This window comes from Amphiprion ocellaris, chromosome 18 (assembly GCF_022539595.1).
Source record: "Amphiprion ocellaris isolate individual 3 ecotype Okinawa chromosome 18, ASM2253959v1, whole genome shotgun sequence".
Taxonomy (NCBI): Eukaryota; Metazoa; Chordata; class Actinopteri; family Pomacentridae; genus Amphiprion; species Amphiprion ocellaris.
This window is the reverse complement of record NC_072783.1, coordinates 3,970,685-3,988,962: the sequence shown is the minus strand read 5'-3', so window position 1 is coordinate 3,988,962 and position 18,278 is coordinate 3,970,685. Positions and strand designations below refer to the sequence as shown.

Here is an 18,278-nt window from a genome sequence, read left to right as displayed (position 1 = left end):
AAAAGACTAAGCTAAAAAAACTAGCTTATCAGCATGTTATCGAGATAAGTTCTTAACTATTTGCTTAAAAAATCTACTGTGGTGTAGAAATAAGAGCATTACTTCAGCAAGATTTTAGTCAAATGAGGTTTAGACGTAAAAATAAATTAATACATTTTTTAAAACATTATTGTATTGTATATGAGATTTCGAGTGCTTCTACATGGCAGTATTTCTTGCATAAGGATGTGATAAGGCCAAAAAAATAACTACATGGGTGGATAAATAAATTAACAACAACTGTACAACTTCAAGTATGATCAACAGGAAGGATTTTTTGTGTCACTCAGATCTTCTTTTAGCAGATGTTACCTGAACGCACCATGACGCATCTACGTGTAGTTTTAATCATCGATGTCATCGCTGATCGGCTTTTGCTGTAAAATCACACCTACTGTGCTCACAACCAGACATTTCTTTCCTTCCAAACGGTAAGTACACAAAAAAACCTTCAAACTCAGTCTTATGCTTCAACATTTCGCTCCATTTTCTTGCAAAAATCCCGCGTTTGCATAATATTTTACGTAAGCCAGTGTGCGCAGTTACGTCAGAGTCCATTTGACAAGCATGAGGCGCATACTCAGTGCGAGTTTATTGAGGAATATCTGTTTATTAGCTGGAAATCTGCCCTCACCTGCTTCTGCGGCCGCCGGACGACACAGCTGGACTCTGAGTTTGTGCAGGAAGTCGAGCGGTGAGAGAACAAACATGGACCTGAGCGACATGAGGAAGAAGTACAAAGGAGATGAGGAGGTGAGAAGCATAGAAACACTGAGGTACCTGCGTTTGGATGGAATTCAGAGGGTCATAGATTACTTACAGTTGTTTTAATGCTGTCCTGCTGCAAGGTCATGGTGCTGTAGAACCAGTGTTGCATTTAGTCTGTGTTGTTTTTGTGACACATCTGGATAAGTCATGAGTGTTTGCTTTCGTCCAGATGTTTCAGTCCTTGACTTTGACTTCTGGCCTTCACAGCCTGATTAGAAATCTAATTCTGCACAAGAAATTAAAACACAGAGAAACAACCTGCTTCCTGTATAATCCTAATGATGCAATGAGGCATTCAGGGTCAGAGGGAGGTTTATGTAACTGCATTAGTGTCTCTTTGTTTTGTTGACAGTGTTTTGAGGAGAGTCAACTGGTGTCTCTGGACCCCATCAAGCAGTTTGGAAACTGGTTCGATGAAGCCACGAAGTGTCCCGAGGTCGGAGAGGCCAACGCCATGTGCATCGCCACCGCCACCAAGTAGGTAACCCAGAAAACACCTGGGAGGACAAGAAAGAGCAGATTTATTGTCACGATTTTTTAAAAAATGAACCTTGTCTCTGTCCAGGGAGGGACGTCCATCTGCCCGGATGGTTCTCCTGAAAGGTTACAGCAACGAAGGGTTCCGGTTCTTCACAAACTATGAGAGCAGGAAAGGTTCAGAGCTGGTGAGTGACTTTCAGAAACTATCAAGACTCCAATGTGATGTTAAAATTCATAGAAACCACTGCTGTGTTTTCCTCTATTGGTAGATTTTTACCAGCTTCTTACTTTTCTATTCTATTTGACTGACTTATTACTCCACCAAGGAGTGCGTACGTTTGTCTGTCTGTTCCCAACATTACTCAAAAACGGACTCACGGATTTGGATGAAATTTTCAGGAAAGGTCAGAAATGACACAAGGACCACAAGAACGAACCTTCTCTTGAGAAGAGAAGTCCAGTTAAACAATCCTGTTGTTTCTCTACACAGCCTTCCATTTTCTTTTCTCTAAAATTTATATTTTTACTCCGCCAAGGAACGCGATGGAGTTACATGACGATCGACGTTGATTTGTTTGTCTGTCTGTTTGTCTGTCTGTTAGCAACATCACTCAAAAACAGACTAACAGATTTGGATGAAATTTTCAGGGAAGGTCAGAAATAGTACAAGAACAAAGTGATTAGATTTTGGCAGTGATGCAGATTATAGTCTGGATTTGTTAAAGATTTCTGTATCATTGCGAGATAACGGCACGACGTCCTGAGTTCTCATTGTGCAGTGATTAGGTCGAGGAGTGTAAGAGTCAGTTCCTTCGTTTTGATTTAGGTAGTGATATCTTAGTCATCTAACATCTATCTACATGAAGCTGCCAACAGTGGAGTTCCACAGGGCCGTGGGTTAGAACCAATATTATTTACTTTGTGCATGCTCCCTTTAGCCAATATTAATAGGAAGCGCTGCATTAACTTCCGTTGTTATGCAGATGACACCCAGCTGTATTTATCTATGAAAACAGTCAGTTGGTCAAACTCCAACATGTCTGAAGGACATAAAGACCTGGAAGACCTGAAACATTCTTCATTTAAATCCAGACAAACTGCGGTTATTACTCCGCCAAGGAACGCAGCGAAGTTATGTGACAATCGATGTAGGTCTGTCTGTCTGTCTGTCTGTCTGTCTGTCTGTCTGTCTGTCTGTCTGTCTGTCTGTCTGTCTGTCTGTCTGTCTGTCTGTCTGTCTGTCTGTCTGTTAGCAACATTACTCAAAAACGGACTCACGGATTTGGATGAAATTTTCAGGGAAGGTCAGAAACTTTATTTTTAGAATAGAATAGGATATCTTTATTGTCATTGCAGTTTACAACAAAGTTCGTCAATCTTTAAGTGCATAATAAATAAATACAAAGTGCAGAGACAATGAATAGCGCTCATACAATATAACTTCAACTTTTTACTATTATTGAAGAAGTTACTTCTTATTTTCCTATTCTAATTTTATCTTAAATTATTTTGGTATTCTTCAGGCATGGCTGTTAGGTTGTACTCCCTTTACACTTATATTTACTACTCTTGTTTTTTTGACATTTTATTTTTCATTTTTTTCTGAATAAAACCTGGCGCAACAATTTCATTTGGGATTAATGACGTTGCATAATCTTACCTTATCTTATCTTGAAATACTGCACTTTACTCTGTGTGAAGATCATAGAAACGGGTTTTACTAGAAAATTATGTGAGCTGGAAGTTTATGTAAAATCCTTTAGTTTTGCTTTTCTGGACAGAAATAATCAAAACAGTACAGCAGTGACCAGTTTTCATAACTGTAAAGAGTCACATTCGCTCTTCTTGGATCAGTTTTTGTCTTTAATGAAAAGAGAAAACATCACCTAGGAGTTCAAATAACAGCTTTTAGGATGTTTTTTTTCCTTCAATAGTTTATTTTTAGGACTTTAGATTCATTGAAATTGTAAACACTTGTGAGACATTGCTGTAATTTTCATTCATTCATTCATTGTGTTTGTGTCTTTTTGTGGGTTTTAGCATTTCTTGAAATGAAAAAACTTGAAGTTAAAATGAATATTTGATGAACTGAGCAGGCAATCAGTGAAGTTTTTAGTCAACTAGCCCAATCCTTTACGCAAAAATATAGAGAATTTATTGACTCCAGTTTCTCAAATGTGAGTATTTAGATTATTTCTAGGATAATAAACTGAGCATCTTTGAATTTTAGACAATTTGACAAACAAGAAAAGTTATTTGAATACGTCAGATTGGGTTATGGGAAATTTTTTTCTGTTTTTCTGACATTTTATGGATCAAAAAGTCAATTAATCAAGAAAATTATTGAAATTTGGTTTATGACACGTCATCATTATTATTGTGCATTTCTCAGCCATTTTTATATTTCTTAGGTTTCTAAGTTATTCTCTGAATGCTGACAGATGTTGCTTGTCTGTTTATATCATCATCCTAACCATTTACTGACTCTGTTATTGTCTGAATAGTTACTGCAGTTTGTGTATAAAGATGTTTCTACGTAGAATTGTAAGTTTAATGAATGATAAAAGTCTTAAATAGAGTTTCTTTTCCACAGGAGACAAATCCTCACGCCTGCCTGGTTTTCTACTGGGAGCCTCTGAACAGACAGGTACAGCAGCTTCCTCTAAAGCTCTTTTATTGGTAATAGTTCATGTTTTTTGCATAATAAATGTGTTTTTATTCTAATGTTTGTGTGCAGATCCGTATTGAGGGCAGCGTAGAACGGATCCCCTACCAGAGCTCCTGTGATTACTTCCACTCCAGACCAAAGAGCAGCCAGATCGGAGCCGTCGTGAGCCGACAGAGCACCCCGGTTCCCAACAGAGACGTAAGAACCAGAATTTTACTCTGTTAGAGGTAATAGAAACCCTGCTGAAGGCTAATTTTTTACCATTTCTTTCAGTATCTGAGGCAGAAAAACTCTGAGCTCGAGGAGAAGTACAAGGACACGGAGGTACCGATGCCCGACTACTGGTGAGGATCAGTTTTTAGTCTTAAATCTTTCACACATGGAGCTTGTACCAGAGTGAAAACATCACTGACTGGATGTTAGATGACCACAAACATGCGATAAATTATTACAAACATTTTTAAATAGGATCATTATTTATTCTTGTTACGACCCAGCCGCTAGGGTCAGCTGGGTGTAACGAAAACAACCAGATGTCACTTTAAATATTCCTCTTACTTTGTGTGCACCTGTATATTTAATTTACACAACTACATTTTCCTACAACTCATAATCCCTTTTTCTGTACACTCTAGTCTCCGTTTTATTTATTTTTTGACTTCTTTCCTACTTTGTAAAGCAACTTTAAGCGTCTTGAAAAGTGCTACAGTAGTATTATATACTCTGAGTTTAAATTAAAGTATTTTCTCCTCACAGGGGCGGCTACATCGTGAAGCCTTCTCTGATCGAGTTCTGGCAGGGTCAGACCAACAGACTCCACGATCGCATCGTCTTCACCAAACTGAAGGACGGAGAGTCGGAGCTGGGAGAGTTTGAGCACTCAGCAGAGGGAGGCTGGGTTTACCAGCGGCTGTCTCCATGAAAACTGCCTCAACGGACTGTCACAGGAAGGGGAAAAAAAGGACTGAAACCTCCTCCAGAATATGAAAAAAAAACTTGAGATAACTACTATTCAATGCTTGTTAACTAGGTGCTGCTGTTTAGGATTTATCTGTCTTTTAACCGTGTGTGTGTTGGTGGAAACTGACTAAACTGTGCAACTTTTTCATAAAACTAAAGTTCACTGACCGACACGGCAGAACAAACTCCAGCCGCTCTGTTCTGTTTCATAATGATTGACAGCTGGTTGTTTTAAGGTGTCGTCACTGACCTCTAGGACATAAAAACTGTGTCTTACTTCTTCAATAGCACAACCTGCTCCACTTGTTAGGCGCAGGGTTGCAGTTGTTCTCTCCAGATGTGACTTAATGCAGTTTATTTTCAGTATTTTACAGCTTCCACTGAGCTTTTCTACATTTAAAACATGTCATTTTGTACTAATTATGCAAAAAATGAAGGCAGTTGCTTGAGTTTCTTTATTTCCAGGAAGAAAGAAAAGCTCAATTGAAACAAAAACAACTTATTAGCTGCACCTGAACAGTTAAATGCAGTTTAAAATGATGCTAGAAGGTTTATTATCGTGAAATGTTTGGTTTTTGTTGCCACAGTCACAGAGATTTAAAGTCAATAATGTGTTTAAATAACACCGAGGACTCAGTAAATGGTGGTTATGTAATGCACCACTGTTAATATAACCTGAGGTGTGCAAATAGATGGAAAAAAGAGAAATATGTGCCAATTTTATGTCTATCTTTGGCTGTAAGGGAACTTACAGGTTTCCAGCAAGTACTGAACATAGTAAAGATTATAAAAGTAGAATAAATGGCATCAAACTGCTCAGGTGCACCTGTTACATCCTTGATTCTTCACTCTGGGAAACTATGTTTTCCATTTCTGTTAAATTTTATTCAAATGTTTGTATGTTTAGATGTCTAAATGTGCAAATAATTTGAATTAATTCACCTTAAACAACTGAACACTGCCTCCTTTTTTTCTGTTAATTAGTACTAAATGTTATTATAGTTTCCAAAAATCTTCTACAGAAATGGGAAATGAAAGGAAAATAATTGATATTGCACTGACAGTTAACCGTAGGGTCTTAAATCTAACTGCCTTTTAACACTGAGATTAAAAGAGCTGGTGATAATCGTGCCAACTGGTGTACTGTCTGAGTGTGATTGTGGTTCATTTTTGTCTTGAATTGTCTGAGAGAGAACCTGTAATAAAGTTTAATTTGTACCTGAGGATTGAGTGCATGTTTGGCCAGCAGATGTCAGCAGCTCAACAGATTCAAACTTAAAACAAAATCAAAAAAACTGCATTACTTTAAGACTTAAAGGAGGAAATATTCAGCCGATTAGAGGGTTTTTATGAATAACTAGATGATACCTGCATAAATCTATATATTAAAATAAGAAATACTGTGTTGTAAGACACAGAAACAGTCTGCTGGGTGTCAAATATCAGTGTCTCTTTTCTGTCGCCGACCAGAAGCAGCTCAGGTGAAACAACAAACAGCTCAGTGACCAAAAAGAATGATGTAACAAAGATCAACGCGCTTTAACCAGCAGCATTTTATCAGCGTGTGAGGACAAAAAGCACAAATACGAAGAGCTGCTTCATATCAAAGTCTTCTTATATTTATTAAAAACAAAAAAGATTCCAGATGAGATCATATAAACAGCATGTTTTGTTTTAATTTATCTCATACAGTGGCCCCAAGAAGAGTTTTAACAGTGAAAAATAATACATTTCATACATAAAATGTTGGAGAAAGTGATATTTGATGCATAGAAAACCACATTAAGCACAACTACACAGATATTTCCTCCAAAATAAATCAAGCAGGTTGAGAAACACTACAGTACATTTGACACCTAATGTGGTGAAATCAATTTATTTTTAATTGTGGTTTAATCGTGGACAGATTATGGAACACTGGGCCCCCAGATCATCCCAGAAAGGAGGGTTTGTTGTTGTTTTGTCTCCAATTATGCATCGTGCAGCTGTTTTGCATAATTTTGTATCTCTTTGTAGTCATTTTTTGTCCATTTTTGGTCATTTTGTGTCTCTTTGTGGTCATTTTGCATGTCTTTTTGGTTATTTTCTGTCCCATTTTGGTCATTTGATGTCTCATTATGATCATTTTACATCTTATTTTGCAACTCCTTGTCAATTTTCTATGTATCTTTGGTCATCATTTTGTGTTCCATTTCAGTTATTTTGGATTTTTTGTCACATTTGGGACATCTTGGGTCTCATTTTGGTCATTTTGTGTCTCATAATCTTAATTTTGTATGAGGTCTTCAGGTCATTTTGCATCTCTTTTTGGTTGTTTTTGTCCCTTTCTGGCCATTTTGCATCTCTTAATTGTTTTGCATCTCTTTGCGTCCAGTCTGTGTCACTCTGAGGTCAATTTGTGCAACATTTGGGACATTTGGTGTCTCATTTCAGTGATTTTGTATGTCTTTGTAGTCATTTTGTGTCTATTTTTTGCCATTCTGTGTCTTCAAGGTCATTTTGTGTCTCATTTCTGTGATTTTGTGACACATTTTGGTCATTTTGCGTATGTTTTGTGTCTCATTTTGGGACATTTTGGGTCTCCTTTTCATATTTACATCTCTTTTTGGTATATTTTGTGTCCCACTTGGTTATTTTATGTCTTATTTTGAACATTTTGCATGTCTTTGTTGTCATTTGCATGTAATTTTGGCCGTTTTTCATCACGTTTTGTTCTCTTTGCAGCCAAACTGTCTCTCTCTGAGGTTTTTTTGTATGACCTTTAAGACATTTTGTTTCCCATTTTGGTTGTTCAATATCTGTTTTGTGCCACTTCTGTGATATTTTAGGTCTCATCTTGATCATTTTGCTTTTCTTTGCAGCTATTCTGTCTCTTTTTGTGGTCATTTTGCTTATCTTTCTGGTGGCCTTTTTCACATTTTGGTCGTTTTGCTTCACTTTGTTGCCATATTGTCTCTTTCATGTGTCTTCCTTCAACATTCTGACATAAGACCAGGGGCCACAGACTTCTTAGGTACCGATACCAGTACCAGCGGATCTGTTCAGTAATCTGTCCGTTGGTTTTTTACTCTCTGGGGCCACTGTATGGGAAATATCCACCACAATACTTCAGACACAATACAGTCATTTAAATCAAGTCTCTGGTTGCATTGTCATAAAAATGTAATAAAAATTTATTGTGCTTTGGTTGCACTGACATATCTCCACTTAGGTGCTGATTGTGCAAGACATATAAAAGGGAGAAATAAAACTATAGCTATAACAATAAAAATAAAAACTTAAATTACAGTAATGTTACTTCATAATCATGGATGCATGAGGTCAGGTTTGACTTTTCCTTCATGTCAGTGATCATTTTTGTCAACATAAAACAACAAAAGTTAATGTAAAGCCAGTTTTGGAGTAAAAATCAGAAGAAAGGTGTCTCTTGTTTGGATCCGACTCCGTTTTGTGAACAGCTAAAGGTTGTTGCTGTTATCAGCTGTTTGTTTTAGGTGTGAGTCCATTGGTGACAGTATCTACCAGGGTGTGGTGCTTGGTAACACACATCACAGTGCAACATCGTTGTGTTTGCATATATCTGAGCTTTCTACAAAGCTTTTGTGAGTGTGACACTGATTTATGACACATTTATGATCAAGTGTGTGCATTCTGCTATTTGTCAGTCTTCGTTTTGTGGTTCTCGTCGCTGAGGTTGTGCTCTGCAAACAGGTTGGGGTTCTCGGCCAGCGTGGCTCGCACCTTCTTCTTCTCCTTGAAGCGGCCAGAGTTGGAGACCTTGACGTGGCGGCCTTTGGTGGCAGATTTATCCACAATCTTCTCCAGTCTGACATTGAACTGGCTGTCCATGTGTTCTGCAGATGGGTTACTGCTCTGGTGCTCTTTGTTCCCGGTGTTGCTGCCGTACTCCGCTGGGATCTCATATAGAACCTTGGATTCAGACTTCTTCTTGCGTGAGAAGGTCAGCTTCCACCAGCTTGGGTCAGCCATGGCACGAACAGAGATGGAGGACGGACCTGCAGGACCAGAACATTACAGTTAATGACAGTATCTATGCATGTACATCTGGTGCATGTTGACTGAAGATTCATTAAAAGCAGGCAGTAGATTGGGATGTTTGTTCCTCTTCTCGGGGTTATTCCATCTCAAGTTATTAAAGTTTTAGAACACTTTCTGCTTAGTTCTGCAACCAAAAGTGAGCTGACTCAGGTCCTAAATTTGGTTAGATTTGTGTGTCTGGATTTGACCTTTCTGGGCTGAAATTCAGTGCATTTGCACTGACTACAGATGATGTGTGGTTGCTTTATTTAGCAGGACTTGGTTCGAGTTATTTCTTCTGGTGCCAAAATATTGTGGCTATCTGGGTGACAATGCTAAGGTGAGGTGAGGAGTGTTTTATCCTCAACAAGCAAAAAAAAAAAAAAAACACAAGATGGGTTTTGAAGGCTTTAGAGTGTTTGAAAGTCATAGAATAGGTGGAATAAAGTCAGATATGTTGGGCTTTATACAATTAGGATTTTCAGTCTCAACACATATATATGCAATATGACTTTTTAGCAACACATTCATCAATCTGCCAAATTTTGAAGTATTTATGACACTTCATGGTATCATTTAGATGTCCACTGAAAGCATGGATAGGACTGGGACCATTTTGATTTTTAAACTGGGTGGTCTGCAGGTCATCGAAAGCAACCTGTAACCTGGAGAAAGCCTGTTATGTAGTGAGATTGATTGTATATAAGATGGTATCATCAGCATAACAACTAACTTTACACTGCTAAGCTGGAAAATAAACTAAATAAAGAGTAAAAACTATTGAACCTTGAGGGCCACCATCAGCAGGTGGATGTGCTGCTCGGTCCAAATTTCCATTCTAGGTCATGTGACAATACCTGATCCATCACCATGACAACAGAGACAGCTCCATCTACTGAGGAAAGTCAAACTATTGTCAGACTATGTTTATTAATTTCAGAAATGAATCTTTAAGTGCAGCTATCTCTGAATGTTTCTGGGGTGATTTGTTCCAGGATTTTAAAGATTTTATGTGGAATTTAGACTTATGATTTATGAATGTTTGTAAAAATCCCAGTGACCTTGTTTTTCGATGTTGTTTAACTTTTGTGAGGTCATAATTTGACTAACAAATTGTTCTAAACCATGTGGTAACAGAACTATTAATCTTATCAGCATAAACAGCAATAGCACATTATAAAAATATTTTACGACAAGCTAAAGCCATGTGAAGGTTTAAAGTATAATCACAGAACCATTATACTTGATCACTATTATTAACTTTTTATTGACAAAAAACAACACACATTTAAATAGTTACTGTAAAGAATTAATGTATATTAATACAGTGTTTTTGCTGCTATATATTATATACAAAATCCTAATATTTCCCTCTAACTTGTTCAGTTTAAAGTAGAATCAAATATGAATACTTCAAAACTGCACATAAGAGAGAAGAAATAAGCCTACATTTGTCAAAAATACATGATAGCAATGTGAAATGCTCTTTTTCTTTTGCATATTACAGCTTTTTAGCAGGTTTAGGTCAGACCTACTGCACCACGTCAGTAAAATAACTTGACCACAAGCCTAATTAGAAGTCCAAAATAAGATGTAGATTTATCTTACATACATGATTTCTGCTGCGATTTGTATTGAAACTGGACTTTGTAATGTGACTTTATTCTCTCTTTGTTCATCGGCCTTTTAAAAAAGAACAAATAACACTTTGTACTGTTCTGATGCGTTCTTGGAAAGGAGAGAGTAACTACGGTCGTCTTCTTCCACCTCCATCTCTGTGATGAGGAGGTGTAACCTAACGTTGGAAAACACCTGACACTCTGATAAATTAGTGATCAGCTGCACAGGATCATCTGTCACTTCCATGTGATCTGATATGGAGTCAGAAAAGAAAAGAAGAAAAATTGGCTTTTGAGTGATGAGGAAACAAACTGTTGTCTGAATGCTGAACCAGGAGCTCAGAAACTTATTTCATAGATTTATAACGAGTCTGTCTATATGATTCCGGCTACATTCATTTAGCTGCATAGATACATGTAGATACAGCAGCTCCTGGTAACTGCACAGCTAAAATAACTTCTTTAGAAAACAAATATTGACTCAGTGTTTGATGCTGACAGTTGTTGCATCACATGAAATGGAGCAAAATCAATTCAGAGAAGAGTGTTTGTAAAATGTCTTACATAATGGGATGAAGGAATCCTTATTACATGCAGAAAACTTCTCTGTCTTATAAAATATTGATACTATTTCCTGATATTCTTTTTGTCTTCTGTCTTTTGTTGCCCTTTGCATGACCTTTTCTGCTGCCTTGCTTTGAATGTAGCTAAACTATTATTAAAATGAATGTACTTTGCATGTTTTAATATTTCAGAAGTGCAAATTCTTCATTTTTTCCTTCATGTTCACTTGTCTATTGTGTCCTTTGTGCTGCTGTTATCTTATCAAACAGACTTTTCTTTTATTACATAAAGTGACAATAAAGAATCTTCTGGTGTTTCCATGGTGAAGAATGATAAGTAGTAAACCAAACCATAGCCAGTGAACCAAAACACAAGCTGGCTTCATTTTTCAAAGTTTGCAGGGCGTTGCAGTGCAAAGGCTGCCTGGTACTGCTAGAATTGAAATGGGTGTAGCTTTTATTGTTCTTCATTTCTGTTGGAATTAAACTTGATAGAGACGCAGCTGAGAGTGTTTAGAGGAGTTTCAATGCCATCAGTGTTCGTTATCAGGCTGCTATTTACTGCTATGATTCACAGTTTTGGTTGGGTGTAATTAAAAATGTTACTTTTCACAGTTCTTTTTTTCTAAATCTCATTTAAATCTAGTGATGGGGACACACAGACTTGCTGTATTTCTTATTAATTTAGTCCAGAATGATTAACTTTTCCCCCCAATTCGTAGAGTAGAAAAGTAGTTGGGATGTTTCTTAAGGTATAAAATTGCAGAGGGATTAAGAGACATATTAGCTGCAATTACAATGAAAAATAAGCTTCAAGTATTTCTACAATTGATTGATCACTTTGGTCGATTTTTAAGTAAAAACGGCAAAGTATTGACAGGTCATGGTCCTCAAATGTGCATTTTTTCTTGGTCTCACGTTACAGTAAACTGGAAATCATTGCGCTTTATACTGCTGGTCAGACAAAACAAGACATTTGATAAAGTAATCTTGGACTTTGGGATCATTTGATTTGGTTATAGATATAAAATAATAGATGTAGATGTCCCCATAGTCCTATCATACAGCCACAATGTCTCTGATTAGATAATCTAGGTGTAAGACGACACTCTAGAATCTTACAACATTCTACGATCTTGGCCTACGATAACATTCTAGAATCCATCAACATTCTGGAATCTTACAACATTCTAGAGTCCAACAATATTCTGTAATCTTACAAAATTCCAGAATCCTAAGACAGCATTCTAGAGTGTTGATGTGAAACGACACTCTAGAATCTAACAATATTCTAGAATCCAAAATGTTCTGGAGCCTTTACCTATGACAACATTCTGGAATCTTACAACATTCTCGAATCCTAGGACAACATTCCAGAATCGATCAACATTCTGGAATTTTACAACATTCCAGAATCTTTGGACAACATTCTAGAAGCCATCAACATTCTAGAATTTTGATGTAAGACGACATTCAAGAATGTTACAACACTCCAGAATCTTAAAATTTTTTTAGAATCTTGACCTACGACAACATTCTAGAATCTTGGGGTAAGACAACATTCAGGAATCTTACAACATTCTGGAATCCTAGAATCAATTTACATTCTGGAATCTTAACATTCTGGAATCTTAGCCTAAGACAAGATTCTAGAGTCCTGGGACAAACTCTTTGATCCAACAACAGATCTTTGTTAATGCCACTCACACAGTCTTGAAATATGCCAAAAAAGTCTTCAAGAAGGAACACCGAAGTAGTAAAATATGGAATATTATTGGTAATTTGAGGAATAACAGTGATAAAAACATATTTTTTAAAATTATAATGTGTCATCAAAACTGTGAATGAATCTGTAAGTTGCTGTACTTAAGTACAGTTTTGAGGTATTTGTGTTTCACTTAAGTATATAAATTTAAGGATGTTTATACTTGTAGTCCACCTTTGTACTTCATTGCATTTATCTGACAGTTTTAGTTACTAACTACTACTAAAGTTTAGTTATACAAAATCGAAAAATAAATTGTGTTATTATTATAAATATTTATATCTAACTGTATATGAAGCTTTATCAGTTGCAATATTAGATTGAAGATGAAATATATTTCTTCTTCAGAATCACGTTTTCTGTCTTATAACTGCATCAGACATTTCCAAACTGAATAAATTCGTAACTTTAATCTGCAAATAAAACACAAGCAGCGTTTGGATAAGGTGGAGCTTACAGATTTTACGAGAACAACGTCTGTTTTTATGAGGGCTGACAGGAAGCAAAGAAGCTCGCTAATCCTTCTTTGGTGTGGTCATTTTATCATGTAGCGCCCATGCAAATAAAGAGTCGGAGCCCTCTGCTGAAACACTGGTCTTACTCTTATCTGAACCACGTGACGTCAGACACCTGGCATGTAGAGGCAGAGGAAGGTTTAAGAACAGAATTTTGATTTGATGGCGTTTTATGGTTTAAAAATTAACTTTTAACGTCTTCATGTGATACTTAGAGGCACATGTTTTATAAAACAGCCTTCATCCTTTGACCCAGTGTTGCTTAATTACACTTATTTTGTGTATGGACTCTCAGGTAACAGGTAGTTGCTGAGCAGGAGGAGCTTTTATGAGCTGCTATGTCATCCAAGGAGTTTACTTCTGCTGCTTTAATGTTGCTTTTTGCAGATTTTAGGTTCAAATTCTCTTCTTTCTACAGCAAATGGACATGTTTGTTCCATAACAAAAGACAGGTTGCTCTTTTACAAACATTTACGGAACATTTGCATGCTGTTGTAGACTCTCCATCAAGCAGTTTCTGCAGAACAGAACAAACCGAGCAGCACTTTCACACCATGTAGAGTCCGACTACACTGTGCACACATATTTCTTTTCGTGTGCCATGTTTGACTTAGATGTGACCTTTGAGACAAAAACTGGTGTTGACACAAAGGAGGCCCTCCATAGTTCTTTTTAATAAGTTACCGTGTGTTCTCTCATGTGTGGGTGAGCCTCAGAGAGATCAGAGCAGGAAGGGGAACGTCGTGGAAATCACTAACCAGCCGCGAAGCAGCACAATGTTTGAGCTGCAGAGGGAGAAAAGACGAGGCTCCAAGGGCACCGACCGAGCTGAAGGATCATTAGATTCTCAGGTTTCGTCCCTCGTGCCAGACGCATTGTTTGACCCATAACAGCAAAGCTGAAGAAGCTGATGAGGAACCTTTGCTGTTTTTCTGTTCCTGATATTCATGTTGAAGCTAATTTGCATCAATCTGAGCACCTGTAATTGTTTTATTGTTTGATTTGTTGCTATTTCTGAGCTCACCTGACTACCAAAGTCCAGAAACATTCATAAAAGACTTTAATAGTTTTATGATTTAGCATGTGAAAGTGGATTCAAGTGTCACCTGCTCAAACATCACATAAACAAGTTCCTGAGGTAAATGATGCACCGTGTTAAACTACTACTATCAGATATTTCCAGCAGCCCAAATTCAGACGTTTCTATTTGCATGTCAAAAACTGTCATAATTTTACTTTTACTATAATATAAAATGAAAAAAACCGCAAATAGTCCCTTTTAAGATGCTAAAATATCAACCTTTTTGCTTAAAATGTTGACTTCAGATATTATTTTGCCATTGAAATAAATTCCAATATCCTCAGATGTTGCCTTTGTCCAACAAAGTTATTGTATATATGCAGCTTTCTATTACATAAGATGAGATAAAGCATAGAATTGTGACGTCTGAGAAGCTAAAAACCATAAAAATGTTAGAAATTCCTCTCTATCTCCCTAGACATTATTCAACTGTTAAGGCAGTGTGCTTGCCCACATCGATGTGTTCAGATATTTATTTTGCCCCACAAAATTCCAAAATATTCAATTTATCATCACGTAAGATGAGAAAATGCAGCAAATTCTCTTGTTTCAGAAACTGGAACCATCAAATATTAGCCATTTTAAAACGCTGAACAGTTGTTCTTTGTCATTATTCAGTTATTAAAACGCAGTGATTGCTCAAGTTGCGCAAATTGGTGTTATCAGTGTTTACTTTGTCACTTTGAAACTCCAAAATATGCAGCTTACTTTCACATAAGATGAGGAAACGCAGCACATTCTCACTTTGGAGAAGGTGAAAATATCAACATTTTTTGCTTAAAAACTTCTCCTTTGACATTACTGAACTATTCAAAGACAGTTCTTGCCCAGGTTCATGAATTTAAATGTTTATTTTGTCCCTGAAAAATTCTCTGAAACTCGATTTACTATCACCTAACATAAACAGATGCAGCAAATTCCGGCATTTGAAAAGCTAAGAACAATAAGTGTTTGACATTTTTTTGCTTGAAATTGTGTCTTTTGCCATCATTTGACTATTAAAATACAATGATTTCTCAAGTTGCTGTCTCTCAAAAACTCCGCAATGCTCAATTTAGTATCACATAACATCATAATAAGATGAAGAAAAGCAGCAACTACTTATATTTGAGAAGCTAAAAATGTTTGACCTCTTCAAATGTTCATTTTGTGCCTCAGAAACTCCTAAATATCAAGTTTACTATTATATAAGATGAGTAAAAGCAGCAAATTCCCATATTTTAGAAGATGAAACCATCAAACGTCTTCTTTGCCATTATATGACTATTAAAACACAGCGTTTGCCCACATTGATGTGTTCAAATGTTTATTTTGTCTCTTAAAAACTCCATAATACTCATTTGACAGCCACATAACATGATGAAATACAGCAGATTCTAACATTTGAGAAATTAAAACTCCAATATTTGACATTTTTATGCTTGAAATTGTGTCCTTTGCCATTATTTGACTATTAAAACACAGCAGTTTCACACATTGGTCAAGCTGCTGCCTTCAAATGTTAAACTCGTCCTTCAAAAACTGTTCAGTACAATGTTCAGTTTAGTATCACATAAGATCATGGTGATCAGGTGAAGAAAGGCAGTAAAAACTTACATTTGAGAAGCTAAAAAAGTTTGACCTCTTCGAATGTTCCTCAGAAAGTTCTAAATATCAAGTTTACTATTATATAAGGTGAGGGAAAGCAGCAAATTCTCACATTTTAGAAGTCGAAACCATCAAACATTTGGCTTTTTTGACTTGATTTTTATTCTTGGCAATTCTTTAACTATCAGAATTCAAGTTTGCGGCTCCAACATCTTGATAAAAGTTGTTGAACTGTGGAAACATCAGGGACAACACAGGAAACAGGCCTCAGATTTTATCCATCTAGCTAAGTCTACAAGTTTTAGCCTGTCTGTATTTTCCTGCAAAGTTTGCTGCAGCAGTTTGTATAATTGACATATTTGTCTGTGTTTGTTTTCTTACCTTGTTGACGATGAGCCGGCTGCACTTGATTCTCTCACATGTGAAACCGTCCCACCATGCTGACAAACCGTTTCTTCACCTCCTCTCTCCCTGTTTAGCTTTGGTTCTTCCTCTCTGTGCTCAGGTGATGGGGCTCAGGTGCAGCATCTCTCCCCGTTGCCTCGTCGCTCTGAGCTCCACTCCCGTCACACACACCCTCCTCAAACACACACACACACACACCTAGAGCCCGCCCAGCTCAGTGCACGGCTGAGTAAATGTTGCAAGCGTGTGATTTAGTGGGACCTTCCTTCAGGATTACTGACATCAGGGTTAATGTGAACTTGAGAGGTGAGCAGCTCTCCAAACTGCAAATAAAATCCCGTTATCAGTTTCACTTTAAGTATTGTTTTAATGTGGAATTTGGACGCAGAATAAAGTCACCTTTGTGTCTGAGTTTTCCCCTTCCTGCTAACACAAACTGTGTGATAACGTTGAGCTGTAGAGAGAGAGACACAGGGCTGTTTTGCATGGGTTGTGTGAAATCACAGACACTGAATGGATGCTTACTTTGCAAGTTGGTTCACCATTCAAATGACATGAAATTAGGCCACCGCTGCTGGAACCACATGTAGGGATTTAATGCTTTCCATTTCCGTCCAGCTTGGAGTTCAACAAGGTGTCAAACAGTTGTGTTACCGCCATTAACATTTTTGTTTAAAACACTTAAAGACACACTGAAGTTTGCTCTCGCTAAAGTTTAATGTGGTTTTGTGGCACCTTATACTTCGACTTAATTGTATTTTTAAGAAAAATGTTGTATTTTTATTCCACTAAATGTATCAGATGACAGCAGTTCAATGCCTTTCACATAGATTTTACATTAAAAACATGTGACAAGCACATTTTTGCATTTTAAAGTAGTGTTTTGGTTCCACCTGTCGTGTTTAAAGTGCTATAACTAGCTCCAGCCTGACCAACACTAACAGTAAACTGTGACACATTAATGCACCTGTGTTACTGATCTACATCCAAGTGCTTTTATTCGTGCAGAAAGTGCCACCAACAGGTTACTCAGGGGAATATATATATAATATTGTAAGCTCTTCATCTAATTGTGTACAATTGAATTAACTAGAACTGGAATAAAATCTTGAATGTATGACTTGTTTTTGACTCATGGAGCATTTTCAGATTGTTATTTGCTATTTCGCATTGTTAAGTAATTTCTAAACAGTTCACAAATGATTTATAACACACTATAATGTGGTTGAGAGCAGATATACATGTTTTAAAATGCATTTGTCAGCCAATATATTTACATTAAAAGCTGCTGTAGTAACAGATAATAAACGAGGATCTAGTAAGTCACTGCTGTAATATCATTAAACAAGCCACAGATAATAATTATTGACACACACTGTTTATTAATAGATATTTAAAATATGTAGATGTTTTAAGACATTATACAGGCATTATAAAGACTATGTCATTGGACAAAACATTAAATAAATATTCTATGTTTTCAAAAGAGTACACAACTTTCTAAATATACAATTTTAAAGACTAAATTAGGACATTACATTAATAAAATATTAAAATTAGATTAATAATGGAGAAAGTATTGACTTTAGTGAGAGATACTTACTAAAAATAGAAAATTGTTCATTAAAAACGGGAACTGAGAGAAAAATGCAATGACTTTATGTTGTTTGAAAGAAACGTTTTTATTATTTGTTTAATTTGACATTTGTATTTATTGTAAAGAAATTTTCAACTTTGTATTATTATTATTCATATTGCTTTTTCATCATCATCATGGTCATCGTTATTAT

The 18,278-nt window shown here is 36.5% G+C and overlaps 2 protein-coding genes across 3 annotated transcripts; one reads left to right on the top strand and one right to left on the bottom strand.

Moving 5' to 3' along the window:
* The first annotated feature begins 320 nt into the window (after positions 1-320).
* On the top strand, positions 321-6,138 carry pnpo (pyridoxamine 5'-phosphate oxidase). 2 transcript variants are annotated; one of them, XM_023298626.3, is made up of 8 exons: positions 321-470; positions 656-792; positions 1,160-1,284; positions 1,373-1,472; positions 3,881-3,934; positions 4,025-4,153; positions 4,229-4,299; positions 4,712-6,138. In XM_023298626.3, exons 2-8 carry the CDS (start codon positions 748-750, stop codon positions 4,875-4,877), a joined length of 690 nt encoding a protein of 229 aa, XP_023154394.1. In that variant the 5' UTR covers positions 321-470; positions 656-747; the 3' UTR covers positions 4,878-6,138. The 2 variants fall into 2 exon arrangements, with proteins under 2 accessions (XP_023154394.1, XP_023154393.1); XM_023298625.3 differs by lacking the exon at positions 321-470 and having other exon boundaries at positions 581-792.
* Positions 6,139-6,509: 371 nt separating this feature from the next.
* Positions 6,510-16,697, bottom strand: prr15lb (proline rich 15 like b). Its single transcript, XM_023298613.3, has 2 exons — positions 16,465-16,697; positions 6,510-8,931 (listed from the first exon to the last, which is right to left on the bottom strand). The coding sequence occupies exon 2, from the start codon at positions 8,903-8,905 to the stop codon at positions 8,570-8,572; it is 336 nt and encodes a 111-aa protein (XP_023154381.1). The 5' UTR covers positions 8,906-8,931; positions 16,465-16,697; the 3' UTR covers positions 6,510-8,569.
* Positions 16,698-18,278: the final 1,581 nt, after the last annotated feature.

Bases quoted from the DNA above. Each gene is read 5' to 3' on its own strand.
- prr15lb (XM_023298613.3), bottom strand. From the start codon at position 8,905: ATGGCTGACCCAAGCTGGTGGAAGCTGACCTTCTCACGCAAGAAGAAG.
- pnpo (XM_023298625.3), top strand. From the start codon at position 607: ATGAGGCGCATACTCAGTGCGAGTTTATTGAGGAATATCTGTTTATTA. The intron at 793-1,159 runs GTGAGAAGCATA...TTTTGTTGACAG, and splicing joins AGTACAAAGGAGATGAGGAG to TGTTTTGAGGAGAGTCAACT. The intron at 4,300-4,711 runs GTGAGGATCAGT...TTCTCCTCACAG, and splicing joins GTACCGATGCCCGACTACTG to GGGCGGCTACATCGTGAAGC.